Genomic DNA, 11,343 nt, shown 5'->3' with positions numbered 1-11,343 from the left:
ACCCCTCCTGGCTCAGAAACAGACTGTTCCAGCCCTGACCAGGAGGACCGTCCCTTTCCACCATATTTGGAGTGGCAGCTCTGTCCCCGGGAACAAATGTCACGAAGCCCGAATGTAATCGATCAAACAAACAGGGTTTATGGCAGCAGGAGAGAGCTGTTGAACCCTGCCTGGTAGCTAATTAATGAGCTCATTAGGAGACAGAGTACATGGGGAAGGAGGGCCAGGGGCGCCTTCGGGGCTGCCAACTTCTGGGATGTCCTGGGCTGAGCTCGGACCAAGTGCCCGTCCCACAGAAGGAGGCCGACCCCTGAGCCCGGCTGGGGCCACACCCCTCCTTGACTCAGGCTGCCCACGGAGCACCCTGGCCTGTACTGACTGTGGTAGTGAGCAGGGGCAGGCATGTCCCAGGCATGGACATCAGAAGCTCAGGGTCCAGGTCCTGCCCTTGGTCTCGGGCTGCAGACAGTGCCCTCCATCTCAGGGAGGATCTGGGGAGGGGGAGGCTTTGGGGAATCCAGTCTGGTCTGGGTATCCCTTCTCAGAGGCTCTGGGCTACCTTCTCTCCAACATTGGCACTTTGGAGTTCTGCCAGGGGTTGGTCGGTGGGCAGCCTCAGGCCTCCAAGTAGACCTCCACCAGCCCCCCGACAGAGTGCATTCGGTAGAAGACCCCCAGAGGCAGGCCAAAATTGACGATGGTGAACCAGGTCCGATAGCCATAGAATTCTTGTTCGAGCCCGTTCTCGAACTCCGGGTGTATGCCAAATGCGGGCATCATCCACAGCTGGGGAGGAGAAGAGGGGGTGAGATAGGGAGTGGGCTCTCCGTGCCCCAGGACACTCCACTTGGGGTGGGGGGAAGCAGGCCCCCACCCTAACATCTCCTCAGCCCTGGGCTTTCAAAGCCAGCCTTCCCCACACTACCCCCCACCCCATACCACAGCCACCTCCCTGACTTGCCAGTCTGAACTCCAGGGGGCCCATGAGGCCCCACACTGCCACCAGCCATGGCCCAACCTTCTGAGCCAAGCTGGGTTCCCCTGTGCCCCGACCTCAACCCCCTTCTTCCAGTGTTAACTCTCTGCTCCCTCCACCCGACCTTGGCTTCTGTCCAAATTCTGCCCCTTTCTCAAGGCCCAGACTCAACCTTCATGAGGCCTTCCTTGGCCCCTCGGGTCTGCACTTCCTGCTCTGAGCTCCTACTGCACTTTCGGGCCAGGTTATGGCATGTGGCGGTGGCTTCACCACCTGAAGAGTTTCCAGCACGACCCACCTGGGACGTGACGTTCGACATGCCCTCAGACCACCTGGTTGTCTCGGCATTGCCGGGACCACCTAAGCCTCAGTTTCCCCATCTGCCAAACAGGCGCCAGGATGGTGCCTAACAGGGCCTGCTGCTTGGGGTTAGCGAGTGGCATCAGTGAGATGCCCAGCACAGCATGGAGAGGCCAACAAGGGACCTCAGCGGTTATCCAAGCAGTTATCCTTAACTCCTTCCGCTGGAGAGTTTTTAGAAAACCAGGCACTTGATGATCTCTTCCGTTGACCAAATTCAGCGAATGATCAATTATTTGGTAATTCCCAGGCGGGTTCCCAGGTGTCTCTCCAACTAGAGAGTAAACTTGCAGAGGATGGAAATCTTACGTTTCTTGGTAAAGAGCACTTAGAGTCATGCCTCGCACGTTCACTCATGCCAGGCACCTTGCAGGACGCTGGGGGGACCCTGCTCTCAAGCAGCACGGGGCTAGGTGGAAAGAGGCAGGTGTCCTCGACAATACAAAGGACAGGCCAATCGCCCTTGCCATAGTCAACAAGCCCTAGAACGCGCGGGGCCAGCTTCGCCCCCACGCGGCACGCCCCGCCCCCAGCCCCGCCCCCAGCCCCTTCCCACTCACTGTGATGTTGCAGAGGATGAGGAAGAGCGAGATCTCTTTGAGCGCCCGCCGCTTCCAGTTGAGGTGGCTGTAGGAGTGGATGTAGGCCAGCGAGGCCCGCCGCAGGTCCTGGCCCAGCTCCAGCAGCGACCCCCGGCGGGGAGGCTCAGCCTCTCGCTTCCCTGCCGGGTCCTCGGATGCCGTCTCCCAGAGCGGGCGCCGGTGCAGGCCCTCGATGATGAAGAGGTTCTGCGCGATGTGCTGCAGAATAAGCAGCAGCGAGTAGGCCAGGATGAGGCGGTTGAGCAGCTCATGGGGGCGAGTGGCCACGATGGCCACGATGGAAAAGTAGGCGATGCCCATCTGGCCCAGCGCCGCGCCCATGAGCAGCACCACGTCCAGGCTGCGGGTGGGGTTCTTGAGCGTGTCCAGCTCGCGCTCCTCCAGCCCGTGGATGGCCGTGCCCGCCAGGCACGCCAGGCTCATGGCGGGCAGCACGGCTATGTAGAAGGCATAGTAGAGGGTGAAGTACTGGCGCGCAATGGCGGGGCCACTGGCTTCGATCTGGAAGAGCACGAAGACGCACACGCCCGCCACCAGGGCCAGCAGGCCCAGCAGCGGCCCAAAGATGGCCCCGCGCAGGCGGAAGGGAGGGGTGCGGGGGTGAGCGCCTGCGCGGGGCGCCAGGCGGCGGCCGGCGTTCTTCCACATGACAAAGAGCACAGCGCAGCAGATGAGGCAGTACTCGGCGCTGAAGGGGTAGAGCATCAGGTAGCCCTTCTGGAAGACCTCACACACGGTGGCATTGAGACAGAGGCAGGTGCTGGTGTCGTTGCCTGGGAGGGGGCAGGGTGCGAAGGTATGACAGTTACTCCGATGGGCCTTGCTCCGAGGAAACCAGCTGCCCCGGGAGGGAGTGTAGCGTGTGTGTGTGTGTGTGTTTGCGTTTGAGGCTGGGAATCACATCTCCTCCGTACCAAAGAAGTTTTCCATGAGGGCGTTGAGCTCAGCCTCGATCTCGCGGTGCATAGAGTCGTTGGTGACAGCCAGAACCCACAGCAGCAGGTCTGTGGCCAGGGTCAGCATTAGGCCACACCTGGAGGAGGTGCCACACTCTGGCCACAGAGCCTGGCCAGCTCCCCAGGTGCCCCGCCCTCATCACCACTGCCTTTGGGGTGACTTCTCTTTCCCAAAGCCAGATCCCATTTGACATAAGGACTACGGGGGAGGCAACCCTAGGAGTCGCTTGGGACCCCTTCAACTAACCCACGGCCCCAGGGACACCATGTCCAAGGACGTTGTAGGAGAAGGTGCTAGCAGGGAGCTGGGGGAACCCAGGATTGGAGGGAGAGAAAGGATCCCATCTTACCTAGTGAAATTGGTCTGGACCTGAACACAGTCCTTACAGTGTTTCCAAAGCACCCAGGTCTGAAAGAGATGGGGCCTTGAGCCCAGGGCTGGTGGTAGTGGTGGTGGGACTGTGGGGTGCGTGTCCCAATTCCTTGTGTGTATTTACAATGGAAGTGACAGTGAGGAAGTCTGGATTGGAATCCTGGCTCTGCTATTTCCTTGCTGTGTCATCTTGGGCCAGCGGCAAAGTTATTTCAGAACCTTGGTCTCCTTAGCTCTAAAACGAGGCTACATAAAATGCCTACCTCTCCAGGGAATGCCTACTCACTGGGGAGATGGAAAGGATGACGCAAAGCAATGCCTAGCACAATGGCCGGCACGGGACAGGGACTCAGGAGCGCGAGTAGTAGTAGTAAGTACCCCTCTCTAAGAGTAGCTCTGTGTACCTAGTTGGGGGTGTGGGGGGTGTAGATTTCATTATATGCAAATATGCACGGGCAGGTGTATTTGTAGGGGTCTGCATTTCAGTATCACGTTGGGTGTGCAGGTACACGTAGGTGTGCGTGGTTGTGGGTACGTGGAGGCAGACATTCATGGGGGGCTGTGGTATGTGTGTACCCCAACCCCCGGGCCATGTATGTATTTGCCTGTGTAGCGATTTCTAGGCACAGGTGGGGCCTGTGTGCAGTGCAGGGACAGGAGCGGAATGTCACCTGGACGCCGATGAAGATCATCTCGATGACAGGGAAGATGAGCTCCAGCTGTGACTTGCAGTGGATGTGGCTCACGTCGTAGCCCACCCGGAAGATGTTGAGGCAGATGCTACAGCTGCCAAAGAGCACCAGGGAGCCTGGCCGGGCCAGGGGGCTGTTGAAATCTCCCCAAGACCTGGCTCTCCCACCCCACCCCTCCCCACCCACCCAGTGGCCCCACACTCACCCCGCACCCAGATGGGTCCCGCGTGAGGGTCGTGGTAGAGCACGGCGCGCGGGTGGCGGGTGGTCCGGGTGGCAAAGTAGAGGAGCCAGAGGAGGGACAGGGCCTTCAGCGCGGCCAGCAGGATCCACACATCACCCAGCGTGATGGCCACGTTGTTGAAGATCATACTGCAGATGAAGGCTCCGCCCAGGAACACCACATTGAGGGCCAGGAGCCCTGAGAAGAGCTGCCCCGCCTTCTGGGCCTGCCTGTCCCTCCGCAGCAGCAGCAGCGAGAAATGCCGCACCAGCCAGGACCGCTGGTGGGGTGAGGCGGCAGCTCTGGTTTTCTCAGCCCCCGCGTCCACTTGGCTCCCCTCGGCCGGGGCTGCTCCGGTCTCCTGTGCTTCCGGGGAGGCCATAGATGGATCCTGAGAAGTGGCTGGGGAGAAAGGGTCCTGGTGGGCTGCCAGGCTGTCCTGGCTTCATGGAGGGGACTGCTGTGTGACCTAGGGCAAGATACGCAACCTCCCTGGTCGGACAGGGGAAAGGACAGCAGCTGCCCTGTTTACTTTACAGGACCCGAGGAGGTTCAAACAGACCCGGGCATCTGGAAATTCTTTGTGCTCTAAAGAAACATGGGGGTTATTTTGATTGGCTTGAGGAACACCTCTCTCCCAACGCCCTGCAGGGCTATCCCACTCTCTGCCTCAGTGCCCGATCTTGAGATGGAAAATAACGTCTGTTACGGGAGCCACGGGGATGTCGGCATCATGTCTGGAAACTGGCCATTTTCCAGTCTGGGAGGAATCTCCCTTCTTTTTTTAAAAAAATTTGGGAGATTTTATTTATTTATTTGAAAGAGAGAGCATGAGGGCGGGGAGTGTCTGAAGGAGAAGCAGACTCGCCACTGAGCAGGAGCCGGATGCGGGACTCCATCCTGAGACTCCAGGATCATGACCTGAGCTGAAGGCTCTGAGCCACCCAGGCGCCCCAATCCTTCTGAAGGCAGGGAGCACAAGTAGGTGTCCTCTCTTGTTCTGACTCTGGTTAGTTGGGTAGTGGTTGCCTAGCATGCTGTGTTGAGAAGGATCCTGAGGCCAAGTGTGGCTGTCATTTGAAACCCTATTATGGTTACATATGGGTATAGATAAAATTACTCCTTTTATTTATTTTTTTTAAGTTTTTTTTTTTTAAAGATTTTATTTATTTGACAGAGAGAGATCACAAGTCGGCAGAGACGCAGGCAGAGAGAGAGAGAGGAGGAACAGGCTGCCCACGGAGCAGAGAGTCAGATGTAGAACTTGATCCCAGGACCCCGAGATCATGACCTGAGCCGAAGGCAGAGGCTTAAACCCACTGAGCCACCCAGGTGCCCTAAAATTACTCCTTTTAAAAGGTCTAGAAAGGGGCACCAGGGTGGCTCAGTGGGTTAAAGCCTCTGCCTTCGGCTCAGGTCATGATCTCAGGGTCCTGGGATTGAGCCCCACATCAGGCTCCCTGCTTGGCGGGGAGCCTGCTTCCCCCACCCCTGCCCGCCTCTCTGTCTATTTGTGATCTCTGTCTGTCAAATAAATAAACAAAATCTTAAAAAAAAAAAAAAAAAGGTCTAGAAGACACCCACCAGATTGACAATAGGAGTTTCTTCTGGGAAAGGGAGGAGGGTATTAGGTTTGGGGACGGTTTAACGTTCTAGTTTTTAAAAGCACATTATTCATCTAATTAAAATTAATTTTAAAGCACATTAAGGTTTAGGGGGGAAAGTTCTGGGATAGATTTGCAATGTCTGCCATGAACAAGGGACTTGGAAACAGCATGCATGCTATACCCCAGACTTGGACAGAATTGACTTCTGTATGCACCATCCCCCCCACCCTGACTCCCAGACAACCTACGAATGCTCAGCACAACATGGGGAACACCACTCTTGACTCTTCTCTTTCCCTGGATGTCTCCTGCTACTTCCTCACCTTCCTCAAGCTTCCACTCAGGCCAACTCTTAGCCATGCCTTTCTTGAACCCATATATCAGGTCGCAGCATTCCTGCAGTTCAGGGCCCCAGCCTGGAGCCCAGCACCCTCCCCTGTGGGCCCTTCAGGTGCCCATTCCTTGTGGGACTGAAGCCACACTAGAGAGTGGGGATGTCCTGGGTGCTGTCCTTGTGGGAGGCTTCTCCTCAGCTGACCTGGGAGGCTCTCTCAATATCCCCAGCCACCTCTGGTGCTTTCCTTTGGGGCTGCCACTGCCCTTGGTGCTCTGGGCCCATGGATCCAAGTGCTCTCTGTCCCCATCCTCCAGGCTATAGGAGGCCTACACTATCTCAGCGAGTGGCGTCTTCGTCTCCACCTTTCCTAGAGTAGCTGGGCACCCTCCTTACCTCTCCCCTTGCCCACCTCTAAGGTCCAAACCTGTTCATTCTAGCCCACAAGTCTCCCTTGGATTTTTCTTTTCTTTTTTTTTTTTAAGATTTTATTTATTTATTAGATAGTGAGAGAGGGAACACAAGTAGAGGGAGTGGGAAAGGAATAAGCAGGCTTCCCGCTGAGCACGGAGCCCAATGGGGTTGGATCCCAAGATCCCTGGGATTGTGACCTGAGCCAAAGGCAGACACTTAATGACTGAGTCACCCAGGTGTCCCTCCCTTAGATTTTTCTTGACCTCAACCTCTACCCTAGTCCAGGCCCCCTCCTCTCTCTCCTCGACTGGGTCTCCTTATCCACTGTGCCTCTCCCCTACTTCAAGCCCAACAGAGGCAACCAATTGCTGTGACTTATTCCAATAAGTCACGCAGAGAAAGACAAATACCGCAAGAATTCACTCATATATGAAATTTAAAAAAAAAACAAAACAAATGAACAAAGGAAAAAGGAGACATGAGAAATCAGACTCTTAGAGAGCAAACTGGTGGTTACGGAGGGGAGGTGGGTGGGTTAAGTAGGTGATGGGAATTAAGAGCACACTTACCGTGCTGAGCACTGACGAATGTATAGAATTGTTGAATCAGGGGACTATAGAGGACTGTATGTTAATTATACTTGGGTTAAAATAATAAATTTTTTAAAAGGCAAACAACTGTCCTCAGGATAAAGTCCAAACTACCTTGCATGGCCTGCACAGCCTTTCATAAGGAAACCAGGCAGTGCATGTTTTGTCTGGGCTTGGAGGCTAGCTTCTGTTGGTTGCTTCCTGGTCTTGCCTTGACTTACCTCTCTAGCACTGTCCTCGGACCCCACTCCCTGCTGTGGGCTGTGTCATCTCGCTGCAGCTCCCACAATGTGCTGGCTTTGGCTCACCTCCCTGTCCACGCTCACTCCACCCTTTGCCCATGATGCCCGCCCCCTTGCCCTTTGGCTGACTGCAACTTAGAGCAGAATCCCACCTCCTCTAAGCGGCCTTCCCTGAACCCTATGCCGAGGCTGCACTAGGAACCCCCACTGCACCCCGAACTTGTGGCTGCAGCATCACTTATCATGCTCGCTCCTTTTAACTCACTATGTTTTGCTCTGTCTTTGCCTATGGACTCTGAGCTTCAGAAGCATTAGCCTTCTCCTCTCTGTAACCACCAAAAGACCCTCACCACATCTGTCTTTAAAATACAGCCTCTCTAGCCCCCACACTCCCACATGAACTTGCTCAATATTTATACCTTCTTTGGTTCTCTAATGGCAAATAGAATAAGAATACTCGGCCCTTTAAGTTTCTACAGGTGATTTTGTCCCCCTTTCCCAGGTGTCTCTGTCATCTTTGCTACAGTTTCCCCCCTCCCTGTCCAAACTCTCTGTCACACTCGAGAACCGGCCCCCATATTAATCCAGCCCCAGCCAGAGGGCTTCAGGGCTCCACACTTCTGGGGCCTTCCTGATTCACTCGTGGAGCCTGCTGTTCCTCTGCCTTGTCTGCCACCCTCCACCAATGGCTCTCGCCCATCCTCATCACCTACCTTAAGCACCTCTCCCGGGAAGCATTCTCTCCCTGCTCAAGCATCTGCTGAGAGTGGGTGTGCACTGTCTGGGGAGGGGCTGTGAGCATGGCTGGCTCCCCTCAAGGCCAGGAGCTCCTCTGGGTAGAAACCAGGTCCTGCTTAACTTGAACCCTCCAAACCTAGCACAGGCAAGACGCTCTCGCTGACAGACTCTGCCATATTCTGGGGGAGATTTCAGCACCCAAGACATGGACAGAGACCCTTCTCGTTCTGTGCTTTCCATCCCTGCCCAGCCCGGGAGACTTTAGAGATGATCTTCATCTTTCCTCCCAGGCTCCCCCGCCTAAATTGAGCAAGCGTAAGGCTCCTAAGGACACCTCCCTGCCCCGTTTCTCCCAACTCTGACTGCTCGTTTTCAGCCTTCCCCAGAATCTCTCTCATCTTCCCAGGGCAGTATCGCCTAATGATTAGGAGCCCAGACTCGGGGGCTCCTGAGTGGCTCAGCCAGTTAAACATCTGCTTTTGGCTCCGGTAACTAGCACAGGGTCGTGGGATCTAGCCTCAGGTTGGGCTGCCTGCTTGGCAGGGAGTCTGCTTCTCCCTCTCTCTCTGCCCCTTGACTCCCCTCACTCGTGGGCTCTCTTTCTGCTTTCTCTATCAAATAAATAAATAAGTCATCTTTTTAAAAAAAGAGTCCAGATTCTGTCGCTTACTACCTCTGTGATTGTGGATAAACTACTTAGACTCTCCGTGCCTCGGTTTCCCCATATATAAAATGGATGTACAACTATGGAATAGTATCTGGTACATAGAAGTTGCTCAGTAAAGATTTCTTGAATGAATAAACGAGGGACTTAAGGCATAATACTTACCTCATAAGGGTTTTCTCAAAATTAAGTGATTTAATGCATGTAAATGCACTTAGAGGCTCTTAGCTATTCGTACATTTCCTTCCAGTTCTGCCGAGGTCCTGGAGACGCTGGTAGGGTCGGGATTACTGGTGAATTTTAGGGGCGGTTTTTGCTTGGACTGCAGGCCTAGAGGGGACACTGGAGAACAAGATTCCGGGTCCTCTCTCTCCAGGGTCCTCGCCCTATCTTCCCTGTCCCCCCCCAATCCAACCCTCCGACAGTCGCTAGAGGGAGTCCTGAAAGGGGCGAATTCCGTCCGCGGCGGGGAGTGTGTCCGGGTAGGGCACGTACAGGTCTCGGGGAAGAGCGGGAGGGCACCCAGGACTGACAAAGAGGAATCCGCCGCCCTCTGGCACTTCCCTCGGCGCGACGCCAGTCCAAGGGAGGGCCGGAACACCAAACTGGTTTGTGGGTCTTGATTAGAGACAGGTGATGAAAGCGGCGCAGCCGTCGGGGCGCGGCGCCTGGCTAGGAGCGCAGGGCCAGCTCCGGAGGAGGAGGCTGAGCGCAGACTGGGAGCTTGGGTCTTTCTCTACGAGCCACTCGAGGGACTGCAGGGCCTGGGGCAGCCGCTACGCATATGCCTCAGACTGGGCGTCCAGGCAGTCCCAACTCCACACCCCTTTACCCAGCCGTCCCGGTTTTTGCTTCTTTCTGGCCTCGGCACCCACCTTTGGCTGTGCGCGCGCAGACCCGCTGGGGTGGGGCGCGCCCTGCTGACTTTTGTGTGCGCCCCATTCGCCGAAAGGAGGTGGGGCGCGGAGCTAGAGTTGGGGTAGGGGGCAGAGAAGGGCGGGTTCCGTGGTCGCCAGGGGTTGGTCTCCGCCCACTCATCCCGCCCTCCCTCTCCTATCCCTGTAGCCCCTAGTCTTTGAACCTGGTACTGGGGGCGGAATAGGTGTCACTGTCAAGGTGGGCTCCCCGGGAATGTCCCGCCAGCAGTCCAAGGGCGCTCCCTGTGCCTAGCCGGGCCGCCGGGAGCCTTACCTGAGGCCTGGCCGGGCATCGCGGCCGGCTGACCACGGACTGCGAGCACAGCGCGGATCTTCAGTCCTGGTGAGGCCCCCGCGCCCGCACCGATACCCCTGACGCCCTCCCCTCGCGGGACTGCGCAGCCGCTGCTCGGGCTCCTTGCCCCATCGATTTTTCTGTTGACTTAGGGGATCTCATTAATCCTTCGTTAATTACCCCGCCAGGGGCTCCAGCCCGGACCGTGCAGCCAATAGCGAGGCGGCTAGACGGGAGGGCGGGGCAGGAGGCGGGGCAGGCTCGCGGCGTCAGGGTCAGAGGACCTGCGACCGCCCGCCTCCCGGGTGGGGTGGGGTGCAACGTCCTTAAACCGCAGCAAAGGGGTTCCCGCCGCACTTTCCTTTGGTGGCCAAGCAGGGAGCAGCCTGAGCCCCTCTTCCCCCAGGTCTGGCGTCGTCTTTTTTTCTACCCCACCCAATACTCGGGAGGGGTGCGGTCTCGCAGCAATCCACTCTCTCTCCCTAAATCGAACGTGAACTTGGGGCGGAAAATACCTCATTCTGACGAGCCAGGAGGCGGGTGGGGGAGGGAAGTCGCCCCCTCTGGCCCTCCTCACTCTTCCCGCAGCCTCTGAGACCTGCCCACCTCATTCTGCTGGCCGGGTCCAGGTGCGTTCGTCCTCTCAAGTCCCCAGTGCTCGAGGTGCCGCTGCTCCCGTCCCCCCCGCCCCCATCCCGATCCCCACTCTGGCCTGCTTCCCTTCACCTGACTGTGGCTGGGCACCAATTCTTCCTCCTCTTCTAGTTGGCAAGTCTCCTCTTCAGTCTCTGCCTGGCCTTCTCAGGTTCTCTCCCTGCTAAGTTCATCTCGTGCCTTTCCTGGATTAGAAGCCCCAGGTCTTTGCCTCTGGGCCCCCCAGGGAGTGGGGGTGGTGGGTAAGAGGAAGCCCCATGTAGTGAGGTTCTGTGCCCCCCCAACACCTCTTCAACTAGAACAGCTCTATTTGCGTTACAAACTTGGGTTCCTGAAATATTTTATTTAAAGAAAAAGAAGTTCTGCTGTTTGAAAATTATTATTCTTCGTAGAAAGTCTCTGGCTCTCTTTAGCTCTGTGACCTTGGGCAAGTCACTTTACCTCTCTGGGCCTCAGTTTCCTTTGTAAAAAGAGAGGTAACGTGACCTAGTTGGGCTAGGTCAGTCTTTCCTAACCTTTCTTGCTTCATGGAACACATAAACAAATTTATTTGGCCTTTGAGGATCAGGGGAAGAGGAAGATGGCCGCCTGCGTACTCTGGCCGGCCCCTCCCAGCCACTCAGGTACTTACTAGTCTGTAACCACCTGTAACTCCGATTTGCCTCACTGAAAAGCTTGAGACCTGAAAATCTCCAGGGTTCCTTCC

The 11,343-nt window shown here is 56.3% G+C and overlaps 1 protein-coding gene across 2 annotated transcripts; it reads right to left on the bottom strand.

Annotated features, from left to right (window-relative positions):
- Positions 1-123: 123 nt before the first annotated feature.
- Positions 124-10,210, bottom strand: OTOP3 (otopetrin 3). 2 transcript variants are annotated; one of them, XM_032321169.1, is made up of 8 exons: positions 9,963-10,210; positions 8,937-9,113; positions 4,165-4,584; positions 3,939-4,075; positions 3,245-3,303; positions 2,853-2,971; positions 1,897-2,711; positions 124-786 (listed from the first exon to the last, which is right to left on the bottom strand). In XM_032321169.1, exons 3-8 carry the CDS (start codon positions 4,562-4,564, stop codon positions 616-618), a joined length of 1,701 nt encoding a protein of 566 aa, XP_032177060.1. In that variant the 5' UTR covers positions 4,565-4,584; positions 8,937-9,113; positions 9,963-10,210; the 3' UTR covers positions 124-615. The 2 variants fall into 2 exon arrangements, with proteins under 2 accessions (XP_032177060.1, XP_032177059.1); XM_032321168.1 differs by lacking the exon at positions 8,937-9,113.
- Positions 10,211-11,343: the final 1,133 nt, after the last annotated feature.

This window comes from Mustela erminea, chromosome 18, assembly GCF_009829155.1.
Source record: "Mustela erminea isolate mMusErm1 chromosome 18, mMusErm1.Pri, whole genome shotgun sequence".
In the NCBI taxonomy this organism is placed as follows: Eukaryota; Metazoa; Chordata; class Mammalia; order Carnivora; family Mustelidae; genus Mustela; species Mustela erminea.
This window is presented reverse-complemented; position numbering and strand designations above follow the sequence as displayed.

Bases quoted from the DNA above. Each gene is read 5' to 3' on its own strand.
- OTOP3 (XM_032321168.1), bottom strand. The intron at 2,712-2,852 runs GTACGGAGGAGA...GCCCCCTCCCAG, and splicing joins CCTCATGGAAAACTTCTTTG to GCAACGACACCAGCACCTGC. The intron at 787-1,896 runs GTGAGTGGGAAG...TCTCCTCCCCAG, and splicing joins TCATCCTCTGCAACATCACA to CTGTGGATGATGCCCGCATT.